General features: G+C 40.9%; 1 protein-coding gene across 1 annotated transcript; it reads left to right on the top strand.

The window, feature by feature from the left end:
• Positions 1-7985: 7985 nt before the first annotated feature.
• LOC146890204 (uncharacterized) lies at positions 7986-11110 on the top strand. The gene is made up of 3 exons (XM_087900584.1): positions 7986-8192; positions 8391-8451; positions 9776-11110. The coding sequence occupies exons 1-3, from the start codon at positions 8030-8032 to the stop codon at positions 10983-10985; spliced, it is 1434 nt and encodes a 477-aa protein (XP_087756710.1). The 5' UTR covers positions 7986-8029; the 3' UTR covers positions 10986-11110.
• Positions 11111-12861: the final 1751 nt, after the last annotated feature.

Here is a 12861-nt window from a genome sequence, read left to right as displayed (position 1 = left end):
GGAGGAAGAAGGGGGCATGCCCGTGAAGTCCAGGGAGTTTGCAGAGTCTGCAATGGAGTCAAGGGCTATAGTTATTGAAATGCAAATCTCTGCCTGCTTGGAGTGGTCTGAGGTCTGAGTCAGGGGGTGGAAGGTAGCCTGAGGAATCTATGGAGCTACACTTTTAAGGACCCGAAGGGCGGGACTCTTGTCACTCAAGCCTCACCAACCAATCAGAGTGCCCAGGCCAAACTTCCAGTCAGAAGTCGTGTGGAGCCTTTCCGGGAGGGGCGGTGCTCGCTGAGGTCTGCCGGAGGACTTGGGGTAGTTTTTGCGTGTTGTGCTGCCAGTGCTGCTGCGGAGAGCTGGGAGAGGAGCATGGGCCAGCCGGGAAGCCACGACATGGTGAGCGAGGGACTGCTGTCCCCAGATCGCGAAGATCAGATGCAGAGATCCAGGATCCCTCGTGGCAGGTCCTCATTGCCGGGTGGGAATCTGCAGTCACATTCCCTGTCCTGTGAGCTCCCATGCGGTCCCTGCTGCTCCCTAGACCCAGGCACAGTCCTGTGAATAACTGTGCTCTATGGGCTGCAGAGAGACGGGAGCAGGGAGCTGTGTGTGGGACCATGTTTGGAGTCAACAACAATGGACTTTTGGTGAAGCCATGGAAGGCGGGTTGCCTAACTCAGAGAGATCTGGTTTCTCTAGCATGTTCTAGACGTTCAGCACTTTGCATTTAATCTTTACATGTAAGGTTCATTTACAGTTACTTTTGTGGAGGTTGTTAAAGGCATCTCGTGTGTTGGGTAGCACTCCACTGCTTTGTTGTGATGTCCTAAGAGTAGGATTTGGTGACATTAAGGACTAGGAAGTAAGTCTCAAAAAGTAGAATTTAGCTGCGGGAGGGCTGCTTCTAAAACACCCCAAACAAAAGTATATGCTAACCAGGCCTGGGAGAAATGAGCTTACTATTTTAACAGGATGATCCAGACATTAGCCTCTAAACCATTACAAAGGAGACACCCCTGAGGGACAACTATCAGAGGCTCTAGGCCCATTTCCATCTCAAAGAGGATTCTAACAAGCTGCTCAAGGCAACACCACAGGGTTACAGCTGACCTGTGGCCTGGTGTGCCTTGAAGTTCCAGTTTTGTCCTTGAGAAAAGCACAGTTCAGACAGGGGTGAAACTTGGCAGCAGGGGAGGAGAATTTGAAAAGTAAGACAGTGTCGTGTTAAGGACTGGCCTGGTCAAGCAAGGCTTTCCTCTAGCCCTCAGGAAGGGAAAAGGAACATTCTTTTCTTTTTTTCTTTAAGATTTATTTATTACATGTACAGTGTTCTGCCTGCATGTATTTCTGTATGCCAGAAGAGGGCATCAGATCTCATTACAGATAGTTGTGAGCCACCATGTGAGTGCTGGGAACTGAACTCAGGACCACTGAGTAACATCTCCAGCCAGTAGAAGGAACATTCTTGAATGAGGGACTGACTGCCTGGTGCCTAGGTATTGGGAGCTTTACTTTACCTAAGGCTTTGATGTATTGAGATAAAAAACAGAACTCAGGACTCTTCTAAAACCCAAAATGTATAGCTGGTAATGGTTTGGGACCTGGGCCTTTGTGGAGGGTTCCTTCGAATCCTGAGAACCCCACTCTTCTCACCACCGGGAGCTATGGTTATCAGTCCCAAGGCCAGTTTCGGCTTCATCAGTACCATTCTTGTCATACTCTGTTTTCTTCTTGTGGAACACTGCTGGATCAGCGTCCTCCTGAATTCGTCCCATTGTAGGGAAGCTTCTGCTGACTTCATAGAAGCTCCCCATTTCTTTCCACCACCCCCCCCGAAAGTAGTAGACAAGATGCTGTTCTTCTTTTTTTTATATATATATTTATTTGTTTATTTATTTATTTATTATGTATACAATATTCTGTCTGTGTGTATGCCTGAAGGCCAGAAGAGGGCACCAGACCTCATTATAGATGGTTGTGAGCCACCATGTGGTTGCTGGGAATTGAACTCAGGACCATTGGAAGAACAGGCAATGCTCTTAACCGCTGAGCCATCTCTCCAGCCCCGATGCTGTTCTTCTTAAGAAGCCTACTTGGCAGGAGACACAACATGTGAAAGGTCTCTCCACTCCAGCTTTTACCTTTTCCACCTTCTCCATTTTCCGTTGTCCTCCTTCCCTGGCACTTTCCCCTCAGGACTCTGTCACTTCTGCATCAGGTCACTGGTGTCCTTCAGAAATATTCCTGATAATGACTTTGCTGTGTAAATCTCCCATCTGCCTAGGTGACTGGACCTGCAGTCTCCTGTCCCTGTCTAAATTGTTCAGAGTGTAGCCTGGCACATGACCCTTAGAGAAATTACGGATGACAGCAAATGTGGAATGCAGAATCTGTCTGTGCTGCTCCTTTTTGAGCTTTACACAGAGATAGGTGCAGGCTCATTACAGAGATTTTTCTCTATTAATCTCCTAATTGTGTGGAGTGATTTCTCCCTGTGAAGACAGAGTAATTCTAGTGCAGCTGCATTTCCAGCCTTTTAGAGTTGGGTCCAGGGGGGTCACGCAAAGATGAGAGCACCACCAAGTCTAATAAACCAGAAGCAAACTTTATTCCAGAAACCAGATCCTAGGAAAACCAGAAGAAAGCTTAAAAATAAAAAAAAAAAATAAAACACCTCGGGGCACAGAAGCTTATCAGCTAGCTGAGACCACAGCCAGAGATGGTGTTTGTTAGGCTGTGGCCCCAGACCTGTTTTCGAACTGACTTTTTATAGAAGGGACACCAGGCATTATCTCTGAACAAAAGAATTTTTACAACCTTGCCCTGACCCCTGGGCTGGTCAGGGGAGACCCTAAAGAGGGGAGTGAGTGCTAATGTCAATGGATAATTAGGCAGCCATCATGAAATATATTTCAGGGGAGATTACAACAAAGGTCACTAATTGTGAGAAAACAGATATCTTTAGCAATTAGTCAGAAAGGGACTGCTAGTAATACTAGAAGTTTAATAAATTAGGATTAACTGGTTCTTAGGCTAACTTAGGAGATAGCAGAAAGCTTTTCACATTATCTCAAGGTAAAACTCAGATACTGACTGCCATATTTTATAACCTCCATTATCAGAGCTCATTAATTAAATCATTGTATTTGTCCACTGTCTTCCACCTTTGGAAGAGCAGTCAGTGCTTTTAACCACTGAGCCATCTCTCCAGCCACCCCCCCAACAATTTTTCTGTGTGAGTGGCAAAGGAGAGAAATGAGAGCATAGGATGAGTGGTGGCTGTGATTACTTGGAGTTTGATTTTGATTAGGATCTTGTCGTTCTTGTGTAAGGGACCACCATATATATTTGTAGGTCTGCGTTTGTGTCTTGTTTTGCCAGTGGTGTCATCTGTACTGCTGATTTTATTAATTGTAGTCTCATTATGTTCATTTTCTGGAAAATAATGGACCTTCACCAAATTTATATTCATAAAATGTCTTGTCATGAGTTCCGTGAGTTTTTATTAGCTTGGGAACTTTCTGTGGAGAGACAGTTTTAGTTTTCTCTACTTGATCTTAGAGGCTTGCCTTGTCTCATTTCCTGGCATTTCTGTGTTCTCCATTTGCTGCTATCTTTGTTTGGTTTTTGCTACTTTAGTAATTGGCTCTTCCACTGAGTTGTCAATATCTCTCCGCTAGTGGGTGTGGGCTGGATTAGAAGGAAAGCTGATCCTGAGACAGTGACTAAGCAAGAGAGAAAGCCAGGAAACCATGTTTCCCATGTGTTGCCTTCAGTTATTAGCTTGAGTTTCTATCCTAATCTCCCACAAGGAGGGACTGTGAACTAGGGGAATCAACCACATAAACCTGTTCATTATCTGAGTTGCTTTTGGTTAGAGACTTTAATGACGGCCACGGAGAAGAAAGTTGGAACAAAAAAAAATGGTGCCTCAAAGGTGATTTTGTTGTGGCAAAGGACCCGTCGTGAATGTTGAGATCTGGGGGAATGTTGAAGGTATTAGGACTCTAGACGGTAAAACCGTAGAAAGCTGTTCACAGAGCTACATCAGCTGTTCTAGAAGGACCTGGAAAATTGTAGTGTTGAGAGTAATTGCCAACAGTAGAGCTCAAGGGTATAGGATTTTAGTGGGTAAGGCTCTGCAGGGAACCGTGGACATGGCCTGGCCTATCTGCCTTGAGAGACATGCTTCATAGGATTTTCATGTTAAAGTCCATGGCTCCTGAGGCACAATGTACCTTCCAGTTCCTGATGCACCCCAACCCCCAGCCAGTGAAACATTCAGACTGCTTTGTGTTTCTCTGTGTGATCTCTTAGTAGTCAAGGAAGCATGGAAGCTTCACAGGACAATTGGTTTTAGAGATTTACTTGTGTACCCTGTACAGTTTGCCAACTTCCTCATACCATGGAACTAGAATTGTATTGATCCTGGAAATTGCCATTGTCTTCTGTTTCTGATAAAGGCATAAAAGTCTGGTTGCTGTTAATAAATCAGTCACAGCCTTGACTTGCTGTGGTTCCGCTATCCAAAGCCTGGCTTCATTCTTGTGGCCCTATTAGGTGACGTTGGCCTGGTAAGTTAGCACAAGTGCTTATAAAATTCCATGAGAAATGTAGCTAGAGGTCATTTGTGGGATATTTTAGCCCCAAATTTTTCTTATTCTCGCCATGTACTAAAAAAGTAAGTAAAATGGTTTTAAAAAGTAATGGGCTGATTTCTTAGATGAAATATTCCCTCTGTTGGGTAGTTATTACTGAGACTCACTCAGGTCTACCGTGAAAAACAAATGGGCTTAGAAAGAAATGAAAAGTCTGTGTTTTGTAAAGAAAAACAGCAGTAGGGAGTTTCATATGGCAGTCAGGTGGTGGAAAAGAGGCAGAAATTTTCAAGGAGTTTGGCCCCATTGAAGAGAAGGCCTTGGCTCTGCAGTGGAAGTTTAGGAATGTGCCCCAAGGCTAAGACTCCATCCAGCTGAGCCTTTAATTCATGGAAGGAGTAAGGAAAGTGATTTCTAGTCCCAGGAAGGAACTTCATACAGAACCTGCAGCAACAGTTGTGCGTGTTTGGTAGGGTCCATCCAAACTTGGCAGGGTCTCCTATGTTCTGGGAACAAGAAAGATGCAAAGTTTAAAAGTTATGGATGATTCTTCTTCTGTGGTCAGTTCATCACTATTGTACCCATCTGCCTTTGACAGAGTCAGACCCTCAGTGTGGAGAGTGTGAGAGTTTTTATTTTATGCAGTGGTGAAGATGTAGGCAGGTTGAATTTGAGACCACAGGATGTGGGGATCCCAAGCTATGAGGCATCTGTCATTTCTCAATGTGTATGGGGATTGGAAGTAGCAAAAGACAGATTTGTGAGACGTTGCAGAAATAGAGCTATCTATGCCCTTTGAAAATGAAGCCCCATTGACTGAGACAGTCACAGGATTTGTCCTGTTGAGTTTTTGTCTTTCTTCAATTCTATCTTCCTTTGCTTGTTCATATTTCTCTCTTTCATTTATGTTTTATTTATTCTTCTCTCATCCCAACTGCACCATTTCCTCTCAGTCCTCCACCTTTTCCCCAAACTTCCCTGTCTTCCATTTTCCTTTAGAAAAGACGAGGTCTCTCATAGATACCAACCAGATATGGTGTCTTAGTTAGGGTTTCTATTGTTGTGATGATTTTGAGGTCTCATATATGCTCAGCCACACCCAGTCTCATCCCTCTTCTTGTTGCCTGTGGGTCAAGAGGTACAATGTCCCCAGCACCGTGACTTCCTGTGTGCTACCACGTGGCACCATGATGATAATGGACTAAATCTCTGAAAATGTATGCGGCCCAAATGAATCGTTTTCCCTTTATAAGAGTTGCCATGGTCATGGTATCTCTTCACAGCAATAGAAACTTTTAGCAAAGGTTGTACATGTTTTATTATTCATTAGAGAGAAAATAATATGATAATCACTGCTAATAAACATCTGATACAATCATATTACTTGATATACAATCATAGGCTTGCATAGTTGCCCCTCCTGTGTTATTAGTAGAAAATCTAGTGGTCACATATAGTCATCCTTTAGTTCATGTTTAATAACAATAACAGCTATTAACTCAGTGTGTTGATAGTACAGCACATAGTACTATACCTGTGAACAAACAACCTCCTTTTATTTTTCACCCCAGGAAAATTTAAAAGAGAGTAGTTTCCCAACAATTTCAATACAGTAATTGGAAAATTTCTACCTATTTTAGAAAAGCATTCTTAAAAGCTCCCTGGGTTACTGGCAGCTGGAATATTTACTTGGGTAAGTGTTGTTTCAGCTTCTATAGTTGGAGTCTTAGCATTCAAGCAAAACTTCCAAACACCACCATTGACAATGCGCTAGTTAAAATGTTTTTAAATTAGAAAAAGCTCAAAAAAATTGATATTGATTTCATAGAATGATTGGGTGGAGAAAAACAACCTAAGAACATAAAGATTACAAAACTCTCCCACTTCCAGTTCTCCTGAAATATAAGTGAATATAAAGAAAGTTGTTGGAAGCTCCCTCTTGTGAAGAAAACTGCCAGGCTTTGAATAATGAGCCAATGGCATAGAATGAAATGTTTACTGGAATTTGTTTTAAAATATTCAGTATATAATTATCCATTGTGAGTTCTAGGCCAACTGGAGCTTTCTAATGAGATCTTGTCTCGAACAATGCAAAATTATATTCAGCTATATTTATGTGCCTGTGTTTGTGTGTGTATGTGTGTGTGCTGCTAAGACATTTCTTACTATCGTACTCACTTTGTAGTCCAAACAGGCTCAAATTTAAAAAGATCTGCCAGGCTCTGATATCATGCTTGTCTATATTCATTTCTGAGAATGACATGACAGGGAGCAGCCGCTGACACCTGAAATGACTAAGAGATATTGTCCTGAAACCCCTGTGCTGGGAGCCATGTGACTTCTTTGTGGGACAAGGGTTGGAAATAGCTTGAACAAATTCTCCTTGTTGGCAAGGTCAGGGAGAATTTCACCCATTTTTGGCAAGGCCGGTGGATAGTTTGCTGTATAATTCTGGGCTTGACTGCAGGAGCCTATGTGCTACCTGCTCCCCTTGCTTTTTTCTTTCCTTACACAAATTGTATTGCTGGCTGCTCCTGGTTTCCCTTTCTTAGAACCGTAAGTGAGATGGGTATTGCACTAGGTATTCACTATTTTTGCTTTGGAAATAGGGTCTTTATTTGTTTGTTTGTTTGTTTGATTATTTATTATTCATTGGTTTTTCAAGACAGGGCTTCTCTGTGACTCTGGAACCTGTCCTGAAACTAGCTCTTGCAGAACAGGTTGGCCTCAAACTTACAAAGATCTGCCTGCTTCTGCCTCCCGCGTGCTGGGATTAAAGGTGTATGTTACTACTGCCCGGCAGGGTCTTTATTTTTAAGATTTGTTTATTAGGTATACAATATTCTGTCTGCATGTATCCCTGCAAGCCAGAAGAGGGTACTCAAGCCAGAAGAGGACACTCGATCCCATTATGAATTGTTGTGAGCCACCATGTGGTTACTAAGATTTGAACTCAGGACTTCTCGAAGAATAACCAGTGTTCTTAACTGCTGAGATATCTCTTCCCCTGGAGGCAGGGCCTTAATATGTACTTCTGACTGTCCTGGACCTGATTGCATAAACTAGGTTGGTATTCACCTCTGGAAGTTCTGAGTGTAGTGGTTAATGATATGAGCCAATACACTCAGCTTGCCCATCTTATTTTTCGGTTTTGTAGTTAAGAATTGTACACTTTTATTCATGTGTACTCTGAACTGTTGATTTGTTTCCTTTTGTTGATCTGTTTCTTTCTCTCTCTCCATTTTTCATAGTCATTTCTCTTGCAAGGTGATATCCCATCCGCAGTGTACAGAAATGACAGAGGTGAACCTCCTATTCCGTTTCCTTCTAAAGTGACTTGGGGAATACCTTATACTGTCTGTATTATGGAATAAGTATGAGGAACACCACAATTATATGACTATACGGTCAAAGAACTATGCATTTACAATGTTGTCAGTATCATGTTTTCTGTTGTACACATGTGTGGAACATTTCAGAATGCAGTGACCTATGATGATGTGCATGTTGACTTTACTTGGGAAGAGTGGATTTTGCTGGATCCATTCCAGAAGAATCTCTACAAAGATGTAATGCTGGAGACCTATAGGAACCTCACTACCATAGGTAAGACTGGAGTTTCCTTGATGTTTTAAAATAAGGGGAGAACTGTTAATTGGGTTTTGGTGCTCTTCTATAGTTTGATTGGGAAAGAAGAGTGAGGAGAATAAATCAGGTATGGTTCTAAGGTTCACTGAAGATAATAAATTAAAGTTTGCACAATTTTCAATAATATAGCATACATTTTCTGGTACTATATTTTAGGATACAGATGGGATGATCATAATATTGACGAACACCGTCAAAGTTCTCAAAGACATGGAAGGTAATTATCATGTGCAAGATGATACAAATGTGCCTCTGAAGAAATTGTAATGTGTCCTGGAAGTTGTAAACAGAAGCAACAGTGTAAATGAACATAAATTCATGTACATTGAAGATTATTAAATTCTCACAAAATCATGTGCCTCAATTTCAGGTAGGTGAATTGTATTTGCAAGGCATTCTTTTAAGAAAGAAGACAAGGAAACAATGCCTTAACATATATCACCATTTGAATCATAGTTCTATGAGAGCCATGCTGTAGAACTGCCCCAATCTATTTAGTTTCATACCACTCATATTACAAATGGTATACATGTTGAATACATGATAAGTATATCTCCAAAACTTTCTAAAATACATACAGCCCACAGTTAAACTAGTGTTACTAATACACTTGTTGTTCCTGTGCTGTGTATAGTGAGAACTACAGTTAGGGCCAAGAGTCAAGGTGCTGTTGTTATCAAGAAATCTTAATCCCTGTATCACATGTCTGTGAGAAACAGAAAGTCAGGCTGTTTGAATTCAATATGAAGGCCTTTTATTTGCTATTCTTTATATGTCACTCTGGATATAAGTCATAGGAGCATAGGGGTATGGGCAGGCATAAAACTCTTCTCTCTGAGAACAATTAGATGTTATGTAGCAGTTGCCACATTGAGTAAAATTCTTGAATTTGATTCAAGTATACAAGTATTTGGTTTCCCAGCTTCATTGTTAATACATCAACAAATTCACACTGCAGAAAGGCCCTGTGAGTACAAGGAGTATGTAAAAACTTCTGTTTGTCCTAGGTGACTTAACAAATAGAGTATAATTCAAAAGTATAGGATAATTTATAGATGAAATGAGTGGTGAAGCTCTCAGTTTTTCCAGTTCTTTTGAAATATGTGTAAAATCTCATATAAAAATATTCTGGGGGCTGGAAAAGTGACTCACTGGTTAAGAGCACTGGCTGTTCTTCCAGAGGTCCTGAGTTCACTTCCCAGCAACCACATGGTGGCTCACAACCATCTGTAAGGAGATCTGGTGCCCTCTTCTGGCATGCGGGTGTACATGGAGGCAGAATGTTGTATATATAATAAATAAATAAGTGTAAAAAAATATTCTGTATATGTGAACCATGTAACAAGGGATCTTACCATCACAGGTATCTTCAAAGATGCAAAACAGCCCTTAATAAAGGAGAACAACATGAGTATAAACACAGTGATAAAATCTTAGATTTTATCTTTACAATTGGACCAAATTGTAAAATTTATTCATAAGATACATTGATTCAACAGTGTTTTGAATGTAGTAATGTTTTATGTGTGCCTTCCTTGCAGGCATGAAAGAAGTCATACTGGAGAGAAACCTTCTGTATATAAGCAATGTGTTAAAGCCTTTGCATATGACAGTCATCTTCAAAGGCATGAAAGAACACATGCTGGAGAGAAACCCTATAAATCTAGCCAATTTGGCAATGCCTTTGCACATGGTAGAAATCTTCAAATGCATAAAAGAACACATACTGGAGAGAAACGTTATGAATGTAATCAGTGTGGTAAAGCCTTTAGAGAACAAGGTGATCTTCAAAGGCATAAAAGAACACATACTGGAGAGAAACCCTATGAATGCAATCACTGTGGTAAAGCATTTGCACGTCATGATAATCTTCATACACATAAAAGAAGACATACTGGAGAGAAACCCTATGAATGCAATCATTGTGGTAAAGTCTTTTCAAACCACAGTCACCTCCAAACACATAAAAGAACACATACTGGAGAGAAACCCTATGAATGCAATCAATGTGGTAAAGCCTTTGCACAAAAAATTACTCTTCAAAAACATAAAAGAACACATACTGGAGAGAAACCCTATGAATGCAATCAATGTGGTAAAGCCTTTTCAAACCAAAGTCACCTCCAAACACATAGAAGAACACATACTGGAGAGAAACCCTATGAATGCAATCAATGTGGTAAAGCCTTTGGAAAACAAGGTAATCTTCGAAGGCATAAAGGAATACATACTGGAGAGAAACCCTATGAATGCAATCAATGTGGTAAAGCCTTTGCACAAAAAATTACTCTTCAAAAACATAAAAGAACACATACTGGAGAGAAACCCTATGAATGCAATCAGTGTGGTAAAGCCTTTTCAAACAACAATCACCTCCAAACACATAGAAGAACACATACTGGAGAGAAACCCTACGAATGTAATCAATGTGGTAAAGCCTTTTCACATCATAGAAATCTTAAAATACATAAAAGAACACACACTGGAGAGAAACCCTATGAATGCAATCAATGTGATAAAGCCTTTAGAGAACAAAGTAGTCTTCGAAGGCATAAAAGAACACATACTGGAGAGAAACCCTATGAATGCAATCAATGTGGTAAAGCCTTTTCAATCTGCAGTTACCTCCAAACACATAGAAGAACACATACTGGAGAAAAACCTTATGAATGTAATCAATGTAGTAAAGCCTTTTCATGTCATAGGTATCTTAAAAAGCATCAAAGAAGACATGCTGGTGACAAACTATGAATGTAATCAACGTGGTAATGCCTTTGTACAACACAATCATCCCTAAACAAATAAAACAACATATTGGAGAGAAACCCTGTGATTGTAAACAATGTGGTCAATCCTTTGCTCATCCCAGTAATCTTCAAATACATAAAAGAACATATAATGGAGAGAAATTCAGTGAATGTAATCAGTGTGCTGAAGATTTTATATGTGTCAGTAGTCTTCAAAATCATGAGAGGAGATATACTACAGATAGTCGTAAAAATATAGTTGGTGTGATAAAGCTTTGCATTGTATATAGGAGGAAAACTTTTTATGTGCAGTCAATCTGTTGAAGTCTTTGCATGTCACAATAGTCTTTGAATACCTGTAAAAATACCAAGGGCTTATTAAAAAGTATTTGGTAAGACCTTTATTCAACACACTTGCATTCAGTTACACAAGAATATTTTGTAGAAATAAATATTGACAGTGTCAACCATCTGTTCAACTTGCACAATGTCCAATTTTACATTGTTTCCCTTGCAAACAAATGTAAAAAATGAGTTTATGAAGCCATTGTGTGGACTAAAAGGTCCAGTCAAAGAAACACACTCTGATCCTGAAACCAGAGCCATAGAAACACACTCCATCCCTAATCAACTGAGCATGAAACCAACCAGTGTCTGGGCAGGAAAACTAACAAATCCTTGAGCACAGAAGCAATCACTGAGCTTGTTCAAGCTCATGGACTGAAATCTGAGCAGTTCCCACCCTGAAAATCTTTCTGAAAACCCTGCCCCTAAGAAGCCCCATATATGTTCTTTGCCTGTTCAGTTGGCAGCTACCTGTTTCTGGCAGAGGCATCTACTGTCCTGGATTTCTTTCTCCCAAATAAATCTCTTCAAAGAATTTTGGGTGAAGACTTTTTGTTTCTGGAGCAGAGCAGAATCTCTTCTGGGAAATTTCTAGTTGAGCAGAGCAGAGAAGCAAGGGACACCTCTGCTGGGAAATTACATTATAGGCGCAGAGCAGAAGTAGCAAGTCTTTTGTAGAGCCAGAGCTGACTGCTATGTTTCTGTAGGTGTTTTCCCTTAGTTGAGTGAAGCAGAGAAGTAAAAACTTGGTCCATAGCTGAGAAGAGTGGACATTTCTGCTGGGAAACTCAATATTGTAACAGAGCAGAGAAGCGATAGACACCCTGCTAGGAATCTCCCCTGGAGAGTGGAGCAGTGTAGCAATGACATCTCTGCTGGGAAGCTCTCTCAACAGTGGACGAGAGCCCAGCTATAATGGCTCTGTTTTGGCGAGAAGCAGGATTGCTACATCCACTGGAGACCTCCCCTACTAGAACACAGCTTCAGGTATAGCCTGGATTCCAGTCAGTACTCCTTTCTCCTCTCGGCTTTAAGTATTCCACATACCTTCCCTTCCATGCTATATTTATAGCCTGACTCTGAACAGTAGGGGTACCATTCTCTTCAGAGCTGTAGGTATTCAGGATACCTTCCTCCCACAGTGTCAGGTATAACCTGACTTCCCAACAGTCAAGGCACCTTTCTCCTCATCTGTAGATACCCAGGATAGCTTCTTTTCACAGCTGTAGGTATAGCCTGACTTCCCAACAGTCAGGGTACTTTCCCTCCAGAGTTGTAACACTTGCACTAAGAATTTAAATGATAATGTAACCCTTCTAGATTTTATACTTCTCTTTATTTACATAGCTAAACCTAAATAAATAAATAAGATAAAATAAAAAAGAACACCAATCAATGTTTGAAAATGCAATATGGGCTGGGCGATGATGGCATAAGACTTTAATTCCAGCACTTGGGAGGCAGAGGCAGGCGGATCTCTGTGCAGGTCAGTAGCAGGGAGCAGGGCCTAAGTTGTGTGTGTTCACATGAAGATA

Source organism: Myodes glareolus, chromosome 22, assembly GCF_982192425.1.
Source record: "Myodes glareolus chromosome 22, mMyoGla1.1, whole genome shotgun sequence".
In the NCBI taxonomy this organism is placed as follows: Eukaryota; Metazoa; Chordata; class Mammalia; order Rodentia; family Cricetidae; genus Myodes; species Myodes glareolus.
This window is presented reverse-complemented; position numbering and strand designations above follow the sequence as displayed.

Bases quoted from the DNA above. Each gene is read 5' to 3' on its own strand.
- LOC146890204 (XM_087900584.1), top strand. From the start codon at position 8,030: ATGTTTTCTGTTGTACACATGTGTGGAACATTTCAGAATGCAGTGACC. The intron at 8,193-8,390 runs GTAAGACTGGAG...ACTATATTTTAG, and splicing joins TAGGAACCTCACTACCATAG to GATACAGATGGGATGATCAT. The intron at 8,452-9,775 runs GTAATTATCATG...CCTTCCTTGCAG, and splicing joins AGTTCTCAAAGACATGGAAG to GCATGAAAGAAGTCATACTG.